The following is a 20,346-nucleotide window of genomic DNA, read 5'->3' as shown; positions in this document are numbered from 1 at the left end:
TGGTTTACACGTTTGTTTGGTCCTCATATAGCTACATTGACTTCCATTCATTTGGACAACTGGTCCTGACATGGCCCGTGTTTATGCCTGTAAATGTCTCAAAGACGTAACAAACAAGATGAAAAGTGCATGTCTTAATTTTAATATATTTTAGTTCAAAACAAAAGTATACAGTCAATCGTATTCAAGAACAAACAAGGAAATAAAAAGGAGAACAATGTAATGTAATGTAACAGGATGTGTGCTCACTGTTGCTCACGTGTTAACCCCGCCCCTGTACTGCTTTCACTTCCGTGTTTATGTACAAGAGCAGACTGTGTGGAGGGAACTGGTTCAGAGTCAGCTGCACTGTCACTAAAACGACTTCACCAACAATGAAACTGAATTGAGATCAGCTTCGTTTTACGTCTGCCGAAATTTGGTGTACTGGTTCCTCCTGTGACTGACTGTCAGCTGAGCAGGACCAGGATCAGCACATCCAGTCAAACAGGACATCCAGCCATACACAGCGAAGCTGCTGTTCTTAGGCTTGGTAGACATGGCAATGACAAATCCCCCCAAGATAAAGACTGCGATTGCTGCAGATGAGAGGTGAGTGTTGTAGGCAGAGGAAGAACAAAAGTGTATGTGTGACAGTTCATTGATCTCCTTATTTCCTTCCAGGCTGAACAACTTGAAAAGTGCCTTTGAAGCAAAGTATGGAGAATCTCCTCTCTTCTATGCACGCGCTCCAGGAAGAGTGAATCTGATAGGTAACTTTTTAGACAACGAACTTGAATTTTGATTGATTTGTCTGAAATCAGAATTGTGTTCCAACGGTGCAGGTAAAATATGCCTAAAAGCACAAGCGAACACAACAGCTATATCATCAACTTTTTTAATGGAACCTTGCTAAAGTAGAAAGACATCTTTGCATATTAAATAGGCGTGTTTATTTTTGAAGTGTTTGAAGCAGTGTTTGTGTTTGTCCTGCAGTGACCTGATGTTTATGAAAATTTATAATATGGCTCTGCATAATTGCAACAAATTCTTATTAATCATCAAATTGTTGATTGTTATAGGGTTTATCGGCAGATATCGGCAAAAAGTCCAATATTGTGCATCCCTAACCTAGATATAGTTTTAAATCAGATTTAAAGTGAGTTGTGAATAATGGCTGTTGCCAGCTTTAGTCTACAAATACACAAACTAGTGTGAGCCCTTGTCATTTGAAACATTTATTCTCTGTATCGCTTCTTTGTTGAACAGGAGAGCACATTGATTACTGTGGCTATTCTGTGCTTCCAATGGCTATTGAGCAAAGTATCCTGGTCGCTGTGACGGTCAACACTTCAGGCACGATCCAGCTCGCCAACACTACTCCTCAATACAAGTGAGACATACAACACTTGTGATCACTGCTGAAATTGGATATTTGCTTGTGTTATTGGTTAATTTTATCATGGCTGTCATCATCATATATTTGTGAATGCTTGTTTTTCACTGTGGAGGGACTTCACTGTGTCGTGTTCAGAGGACATCGCCATCGACAAAGACAATCCAAAGTGGCATTATTATTTTCTCTGTGGCGTTAAAGGAATTCAGGTAATGTATTTTATAATTATCATTCTTTACACGACAAGGGCAGAATTATGATAACGAACCAAAACAAAACTACTTCTGTTCATAAAGTTTAACTCTAACTAACCTTCCTGCTTGCTGTGTTTTCATTACCAGGAGAAGTTTGGAATCACTCGTCTATCAGGGATGTTGTGTGTTGTTGATGGAAGTATACCTCCGAGCTCTGGCCTGTCTAGTTCTAGCGCTTTAGTTTGTTGTGCTGGCCTTGCAACGATGGAGGCAAATCAGAAATCCATATCCAAGGTAAAATGCTTTACAACTGAAGCATGGCATTTCAAAACACTACATCTACACTTCTGAATAGTGTCATTTTTCCTGTAGGTGGCACTTGCAGAGATATGTGCCAAATGTGAGCGCTACATTGGAACAGAGGGAGGTGGCATGGACCAGTCCATCTCTTTCCTGGCTGAGAAAGGAACTGTATGTAGCTTCTCCCTATGTACATGAGGCCAAACAATTGATACAGGTTGATTTTCTTGTTCATTAATATAGAGATATTAATTGTATAGATAATGATATGTATTTTAGAGGTGACATATGTGGTATTTTCCTGCAGTAGTTGAAAACTAGTTATATATTTAAATAATTGCCACCGCTATGGTGTGTTGACCATGGCCCAGCCCAGCCCAATCACAGGGTGCCCCACGATACATTTCGATATACGATACATGGTCTACGATACCAAAAATATCACGATACAGCGATTCTGTGATAATCATGACACCCGGCGAGGGAAACTGGCAGGGACTGTTTACTTTAGAGCACCTTCATTTGTTAATTAAAATATCAATATTTGCCCTGGGCATATCAATTATTGTATTGCACGAGGAGGGATGACGATACATCACCAAAACGATATTTTGAACCACCCCTACTTGACACCTTGTCTTATTAGTGTAAAACTTTTTCAACTGTATCACAGGCAAAGCTGATAGAGTTCCAGCCTCTGCGAGCCACTGATGTCAAACTCCCAGATGGGGCCATGTTTGTGATTTCCAACTGCTGTGTGGAAATGAACAAAGCTGCTTCTTCTCACTTTAATATCCGTGTGGTGGAGTGTCGAATTGCCACAAAGGTACACTGATCCAGACCATTGATTCTCAACCCGTTTCTGGAGATGAAGGTAGAAATGAAGATAAAGATAAAAATGATCTAAATCATTTTTTTTAAATTCAAAGTTTCTATTGTATTTCCTATCTAAATTTAGATTGATTTATGCATTTATTAATCAAAGTGAAAAGCTGTAAAGGACCTCTACCTAATCTAATCGTCATAGAATCTGTAAGTGAATGATTTAATTTGTAAATAATCTTGCATGTTTTGCTGTTAACAATAACATCTACAATCTTGTACATATGGGAGTAAGAAGTGCACAGTATTTCGTCAAAAGTTGATAAAAAGCTTTCTGGTCTGGTGTGAATTCAGATGCTGGCCCAGGTGAAGGGCCTGGACCCGAGCAGTGTGATGAAGCTGGCTGAGGTTCAGAAGGCACTTAACACCTCCCTGGAGGAGATGCTGGCTCTGGTGGACAAAGTGTTACATCCTGAGCCGTACAGTCGAGAAGAGATCTGCAAAGTGCTGTGCGTCACCTCAGAGCAGTTCTCCACTGAACTCCTGAGCGCCAACACTCAGCATGGTAACATACAGGCACATCCACTGAAAATGCTTTTGTGTGAAAGTGCATTATAGAAAATTAATCAGTGATAATTTGATAATTGGTTGTTTGAAGTTCTTTTCTTGAGATAAATGCCCCGAAATGATTAACTATAACACATTTGCCTCTCCACCCTTGTCTCAGTAACTCACTTTAAGCTTCACCAGCGAGCCAAGCACGTGTACGGTGAAGCTGCACGAGTGCTGCAGTTTAAGACTGTGTGCGACTCTAAACCTGCCGAGTCCATACAGCTACTGGGAGAGCTGATGAACCAGAGCCATGCAAGCTGCAGAGACCTGTATGAGTGCAGCTGTCCTGAACTGGACCAGCTGGTGGACATCTGCCTGTGAGTACAAAAAAATACTGTATCTCACTTTACTCATTCAGATCATCTAATGGTTCTGTGGTCAAGGCAGTACATAGGAATCTAGATGACCCATTACACTGTGAAGTAATGATCTGTTGAGCAAGTGTAAAAACTAAATGTCCCAATGTCCATTACACCACAACAGGCCAATTGTGACATGTATCTTTATAAGACCCATCCCTTTAGCACTTTTATAATAGTTTGAATCGCATGTTTTAATTGCAGGTTTTGCTGAGAATAACTCTTTCTTTTCATTTTTGCCGTAGGCTTGGTCTAACGCTGTTTGCTGTCACTGTCATACTGTCATGTATTGTTCTGCAACTGTGCAGCACTTTTACCTCAAACATTTGCCTGTATTTGAGTAGATTGATGCAGCACAAACTTGGATGAATGAGAAATTTGACAAAATGTTGTTTCAGGACATGAAAATTGAACAGAAACTCAACATCTTTGTATGTTTGTATGGACACAACACAACAGCTCTACTGTAGTGAGAGTGAGCACTTGGCACCATCCAGTGGACTGAAAGGTCAATTGATTTGTTTTTATGCAAATCCACTAAAAGTTTAATGTTTATTTGTAACATCATTACATTAAAAAATGTAATGCTGAATAAAATCGATACTTGTTGTTTCACAAGAAATAATATCGCTACTCAAAATATCATGATATTTCACTGTATCGATTTTTCCCCCCGACCCCTACTGGCTTTATCATCAATGCTAGAGCCAAGCATTTCTTTTCCAAATTCACTCGTTTGGCCGGAATTGTTACAGCAGAGCCGAAGTTTGGTATTGGTGCATAAAGTGGCAACTGACTGTGATATCACCACTGGAGCACAAGCTGAAGCTGCCATTTTTAATTTCCATATACCATTGTTTCTCTTCATTACAGGAAGTCGGGGGCTGTGGGCTCCCGGCTGACAGGAGCAGGTTGGGGCGGCTGTGCTGTCTCCATGGTTCCCAGTGAGAAGGTGGAATCTTTCTTGCAGGCAGTTAGAGCGGCGTATTACCTCCCTGATGCACGCAGAGCAGCCATGGAAAAACAGAGTTTGTTTGTAACAAAGCCGGGCGGAGGAGCCGCAATTTTCCTTGAGGAGTGAAATTCATCAAAGCTATGACATCAGTATTCAAAAAGGAATACAAGGGTTAAAATTAATTTCACTGGTGCATTAATTCTTACATTGGGATTATGAGTTTTGTGTCACGATTTCTCTTATTATTATTTTTGTATAGTTAAATTTTCTACTGTTTAAACTCTGTTTTAATAGGTTGTAATCAATTGCATGTTTAATTTGTAAGAACATAAACGATAAAATGCACAGAGTCATCTTTTATTAATATATTTGTGATCAGCGTTTGAACTACTATGGGGGGAAAAAAATGAAGAAATAAATCTAACATATTTCCAGATGTGATGTGTGTCATTGGAACAGCATCAACCATTGCCCAGGCAAACAAGTAGCTGTTTATCTTTCTGGAACCAATCGATCTGACAGGATTTCGCAGGGGTCGCAGGCTTATTTCAGATATTTGTGAGTTAATATTGTGTGTTCAGCCGAAGAACCAGACAACACGGAACAAAACCTTATCAAAAATGTTATCTTTAAGTGCAACCAAACAAGGTACAGCACAGCTCAAAGATACATCTGTACTTTCTTGTCCACAAATGCTTGTTTGTTCAAATGACTCCTCAAATTTATAGACAAAACATAAGCCAGTAAAATGTAAAAAGATATTTAGACCAATTATTTGGTTGTGCTTAGCATTATATTTACCGTTATGTACTGCTATGAAGTTTCTAATTTAATGCATATACACATTTTAAAGACCTAACTATTAAACCTTTTCAACTGGTGCTGGAGCAGAGCATTAGGTTTACACTTTGCATAACACTGGTTTGAAATCTGCCGGAAATGTTTCCTAATCAGAAAAGACAGGTATTATTGAATGAATGAAAGTAGGTCAGTTGATTAATGTTGGATGGTAAATAAGTCTTTGGTAACTTTGGCAACACAGGCACTGTTTGTACCATTTATGAAAATGGTTGCCCCAGACAATCCTGTTTTACTTGGTTCTAAACGTTCCAGCTTGCCCACATTAATTACACTATTACAAATGAGGTACATCTGTGTTTTTGGGTCTGAGGTTTCATTTACCCAAAATAAGGACACTCATACCTTGTGCATGATCTCTGGGACCCGTGTCTGTGGTTTCCTATAGTGTTTACGGTACAGTGTAAATCAGAGGTTGATCTCAGACTGTGACTTGCTGCTTTGGAGTCTGTGACGTGTTGTTGCCCTCTGAATCTCCTGTGCCCTCATCAGAGATGCAAGAGACCTCATTCGTCCTCTTTAACATGTTTTCTATCCAGGTGGAGTTGTGTTGTGTCGTTTCAGGAGAGTGAGCAGAGGACACTGAGCTCCTCCTCATGTTTTTGCCTGAGGTTATCAGCTCTCCGTAACCCTGTTGGTGGGAGAAGGCATAGGCTGAACGACGGGAGCTCGTCCTGCGTACTCGCCTCAGGTTCTGCCCCTCAGGCCCCTGCTTCTTTCTTGACTGCTGTAGGTTACGAACCTGAAATACATTGAAATAGAGCAGTGGTGAAAATACGTTTTTTATATCTTACCACAATGTAGCAATACTGTATACAACACTGCACCAGGTCACAAGATTATCTGACTAAACCACCACGTTAACACAGACATGGAGCAATAGGCAGAAACATGCAGCACTCAAATCAGTATCACTTGGCTGTTGCTTTAAAATGGTGAAATGCAGCCATGAAAGAAACAATAATATGTACCACTGTAGTGTACATATATAATAATAAAGTCACTGCACCTTGTCTGTTAGAGTTGGGAAGAGGTCTGCGTTCAGGAAGCTGACAGCTAAGCCAGGCACAACACACACCACGGTGGTGAGCAGAATGACCAGCCACACACTCTTCTCTCGTAGACAGTTGCGGGCCGTGCCTGAGGAGAAAACACAAATCTGAAGTTAGTTGTAATGTCCATGCAGCAGCGTCGTTTCCTCACATCTGTGACAATGAGCCCAAACATACCTACGAAAGAGAAACTGCTTGGGAAAAGGCCAAACATGCCATTGCTTTGCATTGCAAATAAAATGGCAAAGTACACGATGAGACTCCCCCATATGAAGAGCTGATTGACAGCTGTCCAGTAGTGTGTGTCAAGTCCAATCTGAAAACACAAACAAGAGGCATAAACACAATTATGAATGCGATTTATTTTCTAACCAACAGGCCTGCTTTTATACTCTGCTCATTATAATCTTACCTGAACAGTGACAACAAAAACCAAGGATGTCGCTATAGTAACAGCAAAAGCTTGTCGGTCAGAAAAGTGGGAGCCGTCCTCTCTCACCATGACGGCGAATGCTCCACAGGGAACAAAGAAGAGCAGGAATGACGTGCTCATCCCCTTCAGTGCGCACAGGAAAAACTGCCGCTTGTTGAAGAGAAGGTTTTGTTGGCCGAGTCTGTACAGGCTTGGGTAGCAGAGGCTGTTCTGTTCATTCACATCCTTTAGAAAACAGAGAGAGCGTCATTCAGATGTACTGTATGTTGTATCATGATTAATGAGGAGGTTATGAGTATATCATGCTAAAAACACAGGAGATGGTAAAATGAAGATGAGTTATGGAAAATATAAATACTGTATACTAGTGATAGTTAGTTATAGGGTCATAGGGTTGATTGGGTTAGAGGTGGCACTGTGGTTTGAATTTAGTGTAGAACCTACAATAAGAGGTTTATTAGTCATGACACAATAAAAAAAGATCTACAGTAATAAAATATTCACCTGTAAGACGACAGTATCTTGAAAAGAAAAACAAAACAAAAAAATGACATCATCACTCTGCCAAAAAATTAAGAACTTTAGTTTGTATTTATCTTTAAACCAAAAAGAGCCATTTGATATTGACTACATATAGAAAGAGTTGGTGCTGTTTTGCCATCACATCATTATTACCTGATCAAAAAGCCCCATTGCCAGGACTGGCAAAGATGTATAGATTATATTGAAGAGGGTTATGAACCACTGGTCATACACCGTCTGTGGAAGGAGCACATTTTACAGAATAAACACCATTACATCAGTACATGATGTAAACACTGTCACAGCCGTCTTACCTGAGCTGAGAAACCACAGAAGAAGCCATACCAGAAGTGTACCAGTGTGAAGGCAAAGTTCTTGTAGAAGAAGTAGCACAGGAAGTTACACATGCGGAAGTAGGACCAGCGTCCATGCACCAGCAGGAGGCGCTGAAGGTACCGAAACTGAGCAAAGGAATAATCTGAGGCCAGGACGGCCTGCATCCCCTCCTGACCACTGATGCCGACACCTATGTGAGCAGCTGCATAAGAAATATATACAGTGTGGATCATTTAACCTTAAAACATCAAATACTACTGAAGCATTAACTTCCTGGACTCCTATTAGTAGGAGCAGTAGGACGTGCCCTTTGGATGGGAAACATCTCCAAGGCACTCTTTTTCAAACAATTAAAATGTCTTTCATGTGACGGCATAGTTTAGCTCAACCTTCTATGTTACATATTGTTTACATATTATTTACATACTGTCCAGTTACGGCCTCATCAGAGTCAAACAGATCTTATAAGGCCACTACTCAATGTCAATGCTGGTCATTTCAAGTGATGGAACACCACAAAAGACGGCATTTTGGATCTGTTTGAATCTCTGATGAAGTGAGTGCCTTTAAGTCTTCTTTGACTGTGTATCATTGAAACATTACTGAAATAAAACTTTGCGAAACATTTAATTGACCATATTTAAGTTGCTTTAAAACCGATTGAAAGTGCGCTTAACCTTTGTGCTATGTAAACAGGTCTTTACGTTGTTCGTTGATAAGATAAGAGCAAATCCAATATATTTTATCTCCTAAAATGCATGTAAACATTCTACAAATAAATTGTTGTATTGTCTGACCAGAAAGGTTAGGTTCAGGCTACAGAAGAGCCTCTGTGAAAGATTAAAAAGAACAACTATTGTATACCCATATCTGACGATATATTGTTTTATTTGGTTTATATGCAAATTAAACATGGTCACCATCTCTGTTTGGATTAAAGTCACAACTTGAGAAAGCTAATCTACATTATCATAAGGAAGAAGCTTTCTGATTCATATACCAAAGGGTCAGACTGGTAAATTGATGTTGCTGTTCCTGCACAGGATGATTGAATGTGTTTAGGAAATAATGATAAATTCTGAGATTTACTCTTGATCATGCTGACGTCATTGGCTCCATCTCCTATGGCCAGGGTGACGGCCCTCTTGTGCCTCTTCACCAGCTCCACAACCTGAGCCTTCTGCATCGGTGTGACTCGGCAGCAGATGACTGTTTTACACAAACAGGCCAAGTCCAACAAAATGTGCTCCAGCTGTGGCTCCAGGGCATGAGCCTACAGGGAGAACACATTCCTGTTAGACTTATCATTACTGTAGCCTCCAGGCCCAGCAGGAGAACAGCACCTTGGTGGGGAAATGGATGTTCATGAAAACCAATATAACAGAGCTAAAGGCCCTCGGGGGTGCAGCAGCTCTCTGCTCATTATGGATCACCGCAGTCAGCAGCAGATACAGATCAACAAGACTCACCGGAAAAAAACACAAATGACTGCTTAACAAAGCAAAGCCTGCAAAAGAAAACACGCAAACAATCAAAAAAAAATCTATTTTATCTATTTGAGAGTCTTACCAAACTGTGTCCATTGATGACTAAGGCGTACTCTGCAATGATTGTTTCTTCGAACACAGAGTCATCGGTGTCAGCATCTCCTGTGCTGCTAACTCGACTCAGGCCCAGAATGTGCTCCTTGGCGCTTCTGCGTACAGAAAAAGCAACATACTCAAACAATGAGGTCCAAAGATCTGAGACCACTCTGTCAACATCCACTACATGCATGCACACAGACTTCTTTATGTTGACAACATCACATTTTAGACAAAGATCTTTCATAGGTTTCCTCTGAGACACACCTTGCACTCTGGTATGTGAGGAGAGATGAAACGATAAATGAATAATGTGTCACCTGAGCTGCTGCTGCACCTCCAGCAGTGTGTGGCCCGACAGGACAAACACCTCGTTCATGTCATCTCGCAGCATGTTGCAGGAATAGCCGATGTTCATCGCAGTCTCTGAAACATCACACACAGATTACAAGGTGTTTAGCATTACACAGTATTTCGTTTTCTGGTCAGTAAGATCATGTTAGAGTGAATTACAGTACCAAGTTTGTCACCCGTGAGGACCCAGATCTTGATGTCAGCTAGATTCAGACAGGTGATTGTTTCTGGGACTCCTTCTTGTAGTTTGTCCTCGATGGCTGTAGCTCCGAGAAGCTTGAAGCAAAAGTCCAGTAACTCTACAAACACTGAGTTTGATCAGCTCAAGAATGTTAACAGAATGATGCCAGCTTTACCTTCAAGTCTTGTTCAATCTCCTCATAGAGAACTGCCAGATTATCATCACGGTTCTCGATCTCAGTGCTGACAAACAGAAGCTTCTTCGTCCAGACTTCAAAATAACTTTCATCAAGATCTTTGTAGGCCAAGGCTAAAGTTCGAAGCCCTTCTCCAGCAAATTCCTGCAGGGGTAAAGAAAAACATCTCAAAATCTGGTGTGCAACAGGTGAAACATAATAACTGAATGTAATGCTAAACAACAGCAAGTATTAACATGAATGTTTTTTGTAACCTTGTCGAGTGTCCTGATTAAATGTGGATGGATAGTGTATGATGGACTAATTTAAATATGCTCTAACTATGTCGTGGTGTCCAGTCACATAACACTTACACTGAGATGCTCTGAGGTCGTGTACATGAGGTCATGACAGGATGAATCCAGGCGCTCAAAGATAACAGTATCGGCTCCTTTGGAGTAAAGTTTAATTTGGCCTTTTGGGTTTCTCACTAAAAACACAAGAAGAGAGAACATGAAGACTTGAAATGGCTGCTGCTCTCTGGTAAGGCATAATTCATAAATGCTTTATAAATGTAAACTAATAACTTAATTAATGTTGTTAAATAACCTTCTAATGCTTCATAGATCAGTTAGTAGCAACCTTTTGGTTGCCATGTTGAGGAAAATCCTTCTCCATCATTATTCTTTATTAACACTTTCATTCAGGTAGAATATACATATCAACAAGATTGTTCCTCGTGCTACTTGTGTTTGGCCAAGAACTTACCATAAAGGTTTAGTTTAGCTTATTCTTTTATAATTTCCCTCCAATATGACGGCCTAGCACACTTAGCATAAACCCCCATCATACTGCAACGATCTCCAAAAGACATTGTTATGTTTACATTTCTATCCAGGGGTGAATTAATAAAGCCATCAATTACAGCTTTTTTATAAACATTTCATAAATGGTCATAAAGAAGTCAGTCATTTTAATTTGCTTGAAAGTCATGTTGTCAAAGTCTGAATCTTGAAGTAGAGCGTGACTGTTACAAGTAAAGACTTAACCAATGACACTCATTCTCTTGCGCACGTTGTTGAAGTCCAGTATGGCCAGCAGCTGGTAGGTGACTACTTGTCCCATCTCACACAGCGTGATGGTCTCAGGAGTCCGGGTACAGAGGACAAAGCCAAAGTTTCTTGCTGCGGTGACCAGCGCTCCCTCGTCAGGTGACTGGGCCTGGTACACCAGATGCCCTTCATGTTAACAGAAACACTGTTAAGAAAACACTTCTACTGCTGTTATCAGTGGGCTGCGTGTGTATGACTTTGCATTTTACCTTCACTCTTCTCCTCTGGCATCACAGTGTGGCACAGAGCCAGCAGTCTGAAGAAATCCTGAACCACTGGCTCCTCCAGTTTTACAGCTTCAACCAGGCTGCCATCGTGAAACTTGAACCCTCTGTCACAGAGAGGGTTGAAGGAAAAGTCCACACTGGCAGTTTTCTGGGGAGACAGTGACCTTCAGCATAATTATTAAAACATTTATATTATTTGATAGTTGGAATTGTTGGTTATTTAGTTTTGCACACCTCTGTGATTTCCACCTTCTGGTCAAATTCATCATAAACATCACCTGAGAGAAAAAAACAGAACAGATGATGAGTTTTACACTCAAGACACAAATACAGCTCTGCCAACTTCACCATTGTTATTGTATTTTTTTTTACACACTACACAAGTTATAGATTTTCTTTTGTAACAACATTTTAACATGCAACAAAAGATATTATGTTTCACGTCGTGCCCTAATGGACAAAAACACGGCACGCTAAAGTGCCCGACTGGCTGCCATTCATTTGTGGCCTCTAAAGCAAAATATAAATAAAACGGATTGTTTCTAAAGGAGTGTCCTTCTAGATGCCCATCCAACTTTGTTCCCTACAAGTGTCCTTCACATGAGAAAGAATGCTGTTATCAAGTTCCCTACTTCCCCAACAGGACAGTGTCCCAAAGATTGTCCTTGATATTCAGTGCTGTATGGAAACATAGGACACATATTTAAGAGAAAGTCTCTGTCTTACAGACTTTCCCAGAGGTCTGATGGAGAGCTCTCCAAGTGCATGGACTTAATTTAAGAACAGTAATATAACTGTATGAATATATACAAGTTTCAGGAAGCTCCATACCATACGTCTTTGCATTGATGGAGCACTTCCTGAACACCATGATGTTCTGGGTGAGGGTGCCGGTCTTGTCAGAAAAGATGAACTCCACCTGGCCCAGCTCCTCGTTCAGGGTGGTGGTGCGAGCTTGGGCTGCAGTGTCTGCCTGTCTGCAGAACATCCTCTGGTCCCAGTTAATGAAGTAACTGTGACCGAGTCGCAGAACTTCCACACTGAAGGAAGATCCATACTTTGTTTTAAACACACTGAAATACAGGTTGCAAATATGAACCCCACCAGTAGATGTTAGACACACGTTAGAGGTCAAACCATAACAGTGAGCCTGTTTTAATTCTGCATTTAAAGGGTGGGTTTGCCCATTTTTTTCCACTTGATCAGATGACTTAAAATAATTATGATGCTGCTGTATTTCTGTTGTTGGCATTGAGACATGTATTTCAGATCCACTGTTTGATGATCAAAATAACATTTATCTCTGGAAATTTTAAAAGTTTTTGATATTATTACATTTTATTGTAAAATATAAACATATAGCGGGAAATCTTTGATAGAGTGACATTATAAGGGTGGTGTCTTGATTAAAAACAAAACCATAACCAAGAGCTATAGTTCAAAATAAAACAGTGTCTTTAAGATCAGGACATTAAAATGGCATATGTTACAAACATATATACAAACAATAAATACAGACAGGCCTAACCTGACATAGAGAGAGATGGGCACGACGGTGTTGAGGATGATGATGTAGGACCAGAAGGTGAGGAAGCCAGAGAAAACAGGGCTGCTGTGACTCTCATTCCCCTGCAAAAACACCTGGAAGTTTATGCCAATCTGACTTTCCCAGATCGTGTTTCCAATGGCCAAAATAACTCCCATACATATGAGGAAGGCAAAGATCTGAAATATAAAAATCAACAATTTATGGTAACTTTGACAGATGTGTCCAATTCATGTGGACTGGACATCAATGACACTGCAGAGGTCTGTTCTAGTGCTGTCAAATGATAGTAAATCACAATGAATTGCATTTTAATCATAAAGCAACTTTTACCAGTGAATCTTTATTAGGGATCGAATTAAAACAAAGACAGTTCCTTTATTAACTTGACTTTTAGATTGACTTGATTATTTCACATCAAAAGAAGTGCATTAAGCCTGAGGTTACATGATGTCAACTTCAGAAAAGCATTTGTACTTTGCAGGAGTTACAGTATTAGTGTTGGGGCAGATTAATGAACCAGACCACAGCATTAACACAATTATATAAACAGACTAAATATATACAGAGTACACAGAGTTTCTGTGACACTGACAACCAGCACAATTATTCCTCAGTCTCTCAGCAGCTATAGCTTAATTTATTATTGTATTTCACTTCTTGACTAAGCAATTGATTCTCAGTCTCTTCATCTCACTGTGCATACACAGACACTGACTGCACTCAGTGGACATGTTCACCAAGCACTGTTACTTCTGTTACTCACTTTAGGATGGGACAAATTGTATTAAAAATATTTTTATTATTATTATTATTATTATTATTATTATTATTATTATTATTATTATAATAAATTATAAAATTATTATTGTATTAAAATAAATTATTTTTCGTAACTCGTGAGCTGAAGGCGAAAAACAAAATATGTGAAAGCACCTCTACAGGTGGACTGAGCCTTTAAGAATGGTTTTCAGATGCACAGTAACTTTTGGTTTATTAATCCACTACAGCAAACGTAAGATACATCTTACCCACAAAACCAAGGTGTTCATCAGTTTGTCAATACTTGTTCTTTTGAAAGTTGTTCTTCCACAGTTCTGCATCAGTTTGGTTTGTGGCCCTGTTGGCACAAAGAAGAACTGTCAATGTTGAAAGAGTCTGGAAAAACAGCAGAGTTTATGTGCAGCTCACAGAAAAAAAACAAAAACATGACGCTAATGGATGTGGCAAATGGAGGCATCAAAATAAAAATACCATACCAGCAAAAATAACCATTCCAAAACACCACTCAGTGTTTCTGAGTACACAACCTCGAAGCAGCATTTTCCCGTTATCCAGAGGGTATTTATTGTCTCTCCAGTATAATGTTCCAGTGAATGTATCCAGCTTGTTGTTGGGTGGTTCACAAATGACTTCTCCTGAGGAACACAGTTAAGAGATTCTCACCACAAATCATCCCTACATTGAAAAAGTCATCAGGAGATCTAACAGCCACTCACAAAACATGACAGAGCAGATCAATTAATGCAAAGAAAAATATGTGAAATCACAGAAATGTCCTCTTTGATAAAGTGCAAAGAGAAAGAACAATGAGAGGGAGGTGAGTGGAATTACAGGGTGCACAGTGAGAGACCCGCAGACATCAGGCACCCAAAATGAGCAAACAACCTCAACTGTTTGTTTAACAGCTCTATGCTGACTCTTGTCCTGTCTAATCCACAAACAGCCTCTAACTCACCACCACGGGCTCCAACAACCACTTTGCACCTGCGTGCCATTGGCCGTACTGTGAGAATCGACACCGCTCAGCCTCGACTACTGGGTGAGAAGCTGCAGGTGATGGGTGCCGACACAGCCACCATCTCCTAGATCCCTGACTACCTGATAGACAGCATTCCATACACATTTTTATACTTGATTGGAATATTTTATTCTAATGTTTTATTCCCTCTTTGTTTAGCTGATTATATTTGGTTTAATGCCAATTTATCTGCCAACAAAAGTTTAAAGACATACAAGCTCATAAATCAGAAAGACACACATAAACAGGCACGGAGAACAAGAAAACTGGGCACATATTTTCATACCAAACCCCTGATTAATCTGAGGAATAAAACAAAGAAATACACGTATTCCAAGCATCATCTCACCATCAAAATCCATCAGTTTTGAAATCTCTCCCAAATCTGAGGTGATGACTAAGGCCTGACGAACTTTCAGATTTGTCTCACTGCGAGGACAGGAATGAAAATGCTGCTATTATGACACAGAAATGATGCAATATTCAACATTCTGCATCAGAACACAAATATAACATATATATATATATATATATATATATAGTATAGTATATAGTATATAAGTACTAATTTCCTGAGAAGAGAGCGATTATCATTGAGCCGTAGGAGCAAAACAGAATACCTGTGTGTGAATGACAGTTAGACAGGTGGTACAATGAAGATAGTAGTAGAGGTCGTGGAAATGTATGAGTTTAAATATCTGAAGCCAACCATCTAAAGCAATTGACAGTGCACAAGAGAGGTGAAGAAGAGAGTGCAGGCAGTGGAGTGGGTGGAGACGAGAGTGTCAGGGCTGATGTGTGACAGAAGGAGCTGGAGGTGGAAGAGCTGAAGAGTTTGCATTTTCTATTTTTTTATTATAGTTTTACTTTTATTGCAGCACTTACCCATCTAGCTCTGCAGTCTCAATGTAGCACAGTCCATTGGGCTCACTGCTGCAGAGGAGGAGGATGTCTGCCTGTGTGTAAAAAAACAACATGATTTATTTATTTATTTATCTAACCTTTATTCGTACACAGAGGATCCTGGAGAGTGGAAAGTATGCATGTGTATAACGTCATCACAATCAAAGATGGATAATAAAAGACGGACCTAACCCGGCCACCATTTGATTAGGCTCGGCATAAGGGATTGTACAATAGACCTTCCATTGTTGAGACAAACGCAAGATCAGTTCTTCTCCGCAGGTTTTTGGTAATGTGTTCTACATGGGTGCAGCAATTTCCTCTCTTAGACACAGAAGGATACATTGTCCAATACATAAATGGTTGAATAAAGTGAATAAGACATGTCACTCTAAAGACATTAGTAGACTCAAAAGCATCTAATTTTAACACTGTGTACAACAAATAATAGGACGTAGTTTACTCACTGCAACAAATTGATTATTCTCCAGTCTGATGATGTCGCCTACTTGGATGTTCATCCATTTCTCATTCTGCAAACTTGAGGGTAAAAGACATTAATGCTTAGAATCAAACTGGAACAATTACCTATTGCTTTTCAGCAGAAAACAGTTTAATACCTTCCCGTAATGAGGACCTGAGACAGGCGGTTGTTGACTTGTTGGTCGCTTGTATGTCGGAACTGAAATGTGAGCACATTTTTTTGCCATTAGTGCTCATGTAGAAGAGCTCCAAACACATCATAGATGGAACTCACATAGTCATCGGTGGCGTCCTTGACAGCCGTAATCAAGAGCACAAACACCAAAGGCACGATGGTTGTGAACCAGGACAGAGAGGATATTGCTGGAATTACCTGAAAAGAAAAAAAGTTTGGTCTACTCGGGCATTTGATAAAAACTACAGTCCAGTGTGAGAGCATATGTTTCTAGTCTTACTGTACCTGCAGGATCAGCAGCACTATGAAGTAAGCGTTAGCCACCCTCTGGAGCTGCTCAAACAAGTTGATGGGCAGGAAGGTGAAGATGCTGTACTTTGAGGTTTTAATGCGATTGTCCTGAATCATGACACATTTAGAAATGTAGACATTTAGACACTGATCAGCCTAAACCTAGAGATGATGCAGACTATATGCAATTTTAAAGACTACTTACGGCGTAGCAGAACTTGGCATTGAAGATCTGCGCATTAGCTTTTACATGGCGTTCTTTCTCTACACAGAGAGAACACATTATCAAGCAATTTAACATTGTGTCTTTTTTGTATCTTAAAATGATTTACTGATTATTTTCTGAATGATATATGCAACATTTGCCATAATCCAGGCTGTTCACCCCTAGCTTGTTAGTCTCATCTGAATCAAAGTGTAAAACAACCCAAACCCTTGAGCCATCTGGGAAGAGATTAACAGTTTAACACTCACACATAAAACAAGATAAGGCCTCGGTCAGACCTGGAATTAACATCTGTGTTCACTCATTCACTTGCATTAGGACAGCCTTGTAAAGAACTGTTAGTGTTCACACCTTGCGTTAAAATGTGTCTCGGTTTGGAAGTGTACTATGAGACCAAGATTGAATCAGGCGTCTGCACCCTTTATTCCAATACACACTGCAGCTGTGACAGTTTGCGAGAACAAAATTGTGTTTTTAAGGAGGCTGACTGCAGAGATGAAGATATATTGTGAGTATTAGTGATATTATTGTGGCAATGGCTGCAATTAAATGTATGTATGAGGAGACATGCTCTACTGGATCCTGAAGACAGGTTGGATTTGCAACAGTGTGACCTCATGCGTCCTTAAACCACCTCCAAATGAGAATGGATTGGAGTGATTGGATCTGAGGATGTATTCCAGACAGATTGGGAGTGTTCAGCCATGCACTTATCACAATCTGCCTGTGCTCAGATGACTCACTCATTCATTGACTACTACTTTATCCTGCACATGAGGGCCACAACAGAGCTGGAGTCAATCCCAGCTGACACAGGGCAAGAGGCAGGCGAGGCGACCTTCATTCACACCTCGACTCAGGTGGAATTAACATCCTTAAATTGAGCCTGAGGGGAAAAATGTGTATTGTTTAACATAACAACTCTCTAGATAGATAACCAGCCTATAACGAGTTTTCATCAGTCAGTTAGAACCTGGATGAGAAGAGCAACTTAAATCAAACAAGTTCCAAAGATACGCTGACTTGGATGAACCTTCGCAGACACCTCATTTCCCGACTTGTTTAATATTTTAACAAAAGCTGATTCTCACACAGTATACTATAGTGTGAAACCTGTGGACCTTGCTGACTCTTCCCATTTTACCACCAACTGAACCACACCAACCACTCTGACCGACATCTCATGGCTCATACGTCGATGCACTTCATTAGGGTTCGTTATCATGTTTTTCCATGCTTTTTAATCAGTCCCAACAGGAAAGCTAACCAGTCAAAAACAACACAATTAATACCAAGCACCTGCAACAAGATGAAACCATTCATCAAAGTGCTCCAACTTTCCACACAGACCAGTGTGAGAGGAGCACAGAGCTCATGCTGTTTCCAATTGACCTTAAAATCATTGTGGATTGTACATAATGCACATGCTGAGAACTGCAACAGGATCTTCTCACAAAACAGACCGTCCTCATCCTGTGATCGGCTTCTATGACAGTTAATTATTTAAAAAGGCTTTTGTTGTTCAAAAGCTTCAGCGTGTTTAAACATTTAATTAGAAGCTATGGAAATGCACAATAGTTTTTCTAGTAGAGGACAAAGTCACCGTACTTTTCTGATTTATTTATTTTTTTTGCTATGACTTGACTCAGACTGAGCAGGGAAACTGCAAGTCCCGACAGCTCACAGCGAGAGCATGCAGTGAGATTACAAGAAATAGTTTAGAGCACTAACGTCACTGCTGTAATAATTTCTGTTGGCCAGTGTCCAAGTCTTTCTTCTCAAAAGGATAGCAACACTAGTACACTCGCCAGCCACTTTATAAGGTACACCTGTTAACTCAAATATCTGATTAGTCAATGTTGTGGCAACAACTCAATGCATTTAGGCATGAAGACATGATCAATGTGACCTGCTGAAGTCAAAACAGAGCATCAGACTCCAAATAAAGTTATTTGAGTGACTTTGAATGTGGAATTGTCTGAGTATTTCAGAAACTGCTGATCGACTGTGATTTTCACACACAACGAGTAAGGGTTTGCGGAGAAGAGAAGTTGAAAATAGATGCCAAAGGTCAGAGGAGAACGAGCAGAGTGGTTTGAGAATAACTTAAACAAACAACTGTTACAAACAAGGTATGAACAGGACCACGTCTAAATGCAAACAAGTCAAACCTTGAAGCGGATGAACAACATCGGCAGAAGACACTCATGAGAGGATGATACAAATGAAAAAAAACACACAAACTCATTTAATATCCAGGTTGTGTATTACAGGCCCACACCCATGTATATTATCTCTCTAATGAGTACATTGACACCATGACAGGAGGAGAAGTTCACCTGCCTGACAACAACAGGTCAGTTTCTGCCTTAAAAAACAAAACACATATCAAGACATTTAACAGCTGTTAATAAATCAAAGTTGCACATAGCTAAAAGATTGGCTTTTGAAATCTTTATTTATGTATTAACTGGCTTGTGTAGCATATTGTTAAGATGTTGTTAACAATAAGATCAGAATAACATTTGCTAATTCATCCCCCAAAGTGGAAATTCTAAATTGACACATCTGCAGAAAAATAAGCATGAAATGACCAGTTCCTTCATGCAAAAGGAACAACAATAAAGGATGTATTGTCTTACCAACGGGCTTGTTTCTCCTCCAGAATGCCATCTTCTCCTGGGACCTCCTGTGTGTTTCCGTATAAGAGACATGGACATCTCACATGTAACTAACCCCATGCGTGGAGCATCTTGGTGTTTCATGTGAAGCAACACAACAACAACATAGCAGAGTGGTGTCTTGTTTCTTCTTTGTTCAGGCTTTGGAGTGGCAATAATCCACAGAGATATGTCTCCAAAGCAAAACGTCCCAGGTGAGCAATACAGAGAGTAGCCTACAGAGTAAGTTCCTTAATGAAATACACTGTGTGACAGAAGTGCTGATGTATAGATCGCTCCGTGTTTGTATAAATGATGATGTCAGCAGTAGTAACACAGTGCACGAATGTGGTCTGCCTGTTACATCTCTCCTTATCCTGCTTTTTGTTTCCTCCACTTATCCTGTCCTTCAGCGGCGAGTAGGTACTTCATTTACCACGGATGTGTTGGCAGAAAGCAGACGCTCCCTCTCCTCTCCTCCTTTAGCAGATGGAGTCACATACTGTAGATGATGAGCAGAGCAAAGAGTGAGAGGAGAAGACCGACTGCGGACACTGCTCGCTGCAAAAAATGCTGCAGGAGTGAACCATCGCCTCTGTCTAACAGTGAGTCCTGTGTGTGTGTGTGTCTGTGTCTAGGGCGTAAAACTCCTGGGGATTTATGAACACAAATGAACAATTATAAATAGTATAATAGTGTTCATTGAAGGCACAATATCAGCTGTAACGTAAGATTGCTGTATTTAAACAGGAGACATATGTCATTGTGTGTCATTGCCACCTATAAGCACCCACTACATTCTTGGTATTGT

At 40.1% G+C, this 20,346-nt stretch overlaps 2 protein-coding genes across 4 annotated transcripts; one reads left to right on the top strand and one right to left on the bottom strand.

The window, feature by feature from the left end:
• The first annotated feature begins 226 nt into the window (after positions 1 to 226).
• Positions 227 to 5,053, top strand: galk2 (galactokinase 2). The gene is made up of 10 exons (XM_044035407.1): positions 227 to 591; positions 664 to 752; positions 1,249 to 1,372; positions 1,491 to 1,584; positions 1,717 to 1,863; positions 1,942 to 2,040; positions 2,543 to 2,695; positions 3,046 to 3,256; positions 3,419 to 3,620; positions 4,536 to 5,053. Exons 1-10 carry the CDS (start codon positions 539 to 541, stop codon positions 4,741 to 4,743), a joined length of 1,380 nt encoding a protein of 459 aa, XP_043891342.1. The 5' UTR covers positions 227 to 538; the 3' UTR covers positions 4,744 to 5,053.
• Positions 5,054 to 5,228: 175 nt separating this feature from the next.
• Positions 5,229 to 20,163, bottom strand: atp8b4 (ATPase phospholipid transporting 8B4). Of its 3 annotated transcripts, none has more exons than XM_044035404.1 (27): positions 19,518 to 20,163; positions 16,855 to 16,913; positions 16,644 to 16,757; positions 16,458 to 16,556; positions 16,321 to 16,382; positions 16,168 to 16,240; positions 15,683 to 15,753; positions 15,147 to 15,226; positions 14,256 to 14,414; positions 14,028 to 14,116; positions 12,979 to 13,175; positions 12,282 to 12,490; positions 11,685 to 11,728; positions 11,433 to 11,598; positions 11,161 to 11,349; positions 10,486 to 10,601; positions 10,112 to 10,276; positions 9,920 to 10,031; positions 9,722 to 9,827; positions 9,388 to 9,514; positions 8,908 to 9,091; positions 7,797 to 8,020; positions 7,636 to 7,719; positions 6,940 to 7,185; positions 6,705 to 6,843; positions 6,485 to 6,615; positions 5,229 to 6,217 (listed from the first exon to the last, which is right to left on the bottom strand). In XM_044035404.1, the coding sequence occupies exons 1-27, from the start codon at positions 19,546 to 19,548 to the stop codon at positions 5,897 to 5,899; spliced, it is 3,597 nt and encodes a 1,198-aa protein (XP_043891339.1). In that variant the 5' UTR covers positions 19,549 to 20,163; the 3' UTR covers positions 5,229 to 5,896. The 3 variants fall into 3 exon arrangements, with proteins under 3 accessions (XP_043891339.1, XP_043891340.1, XP_043891341.1); XM_044035405.1 differs by having other exon boundaries at positions 14,307 to 14,414; XM_044035406.1 differs by lacking the exons at positions 15,147 to 15,226; positions 16,168 to 16,240; positions 16,321 to 16,382; ... (2 more) ...; positions 16,855 to 16,913; positions 19,518 to 20,163 and having other exon boundaries at positions 15,683 to 15,746.
• Between the last annotated feature and the right edge of the window lie 183 nt (positions 20,164 to 20,346).

This window comes from Solea senegalensis, linkage group LG10, assembly GCF_019176455.1.
Source record: "Solea senegalensis isolate Sse05_10M linkage group LG10, IFAPA_SoseM_1, whole genome shotgun sequence".
NCBI lineage: Eukaryota > Metazoa > Chordata > Actinopteri > Pleuronectiformes > Soleidae > Solea > Solea senegalensis.
Note: the sequence above shows the minus strand (reverse complement) of the source record. Positions and strands in the feature narration are given on the sequence as shown.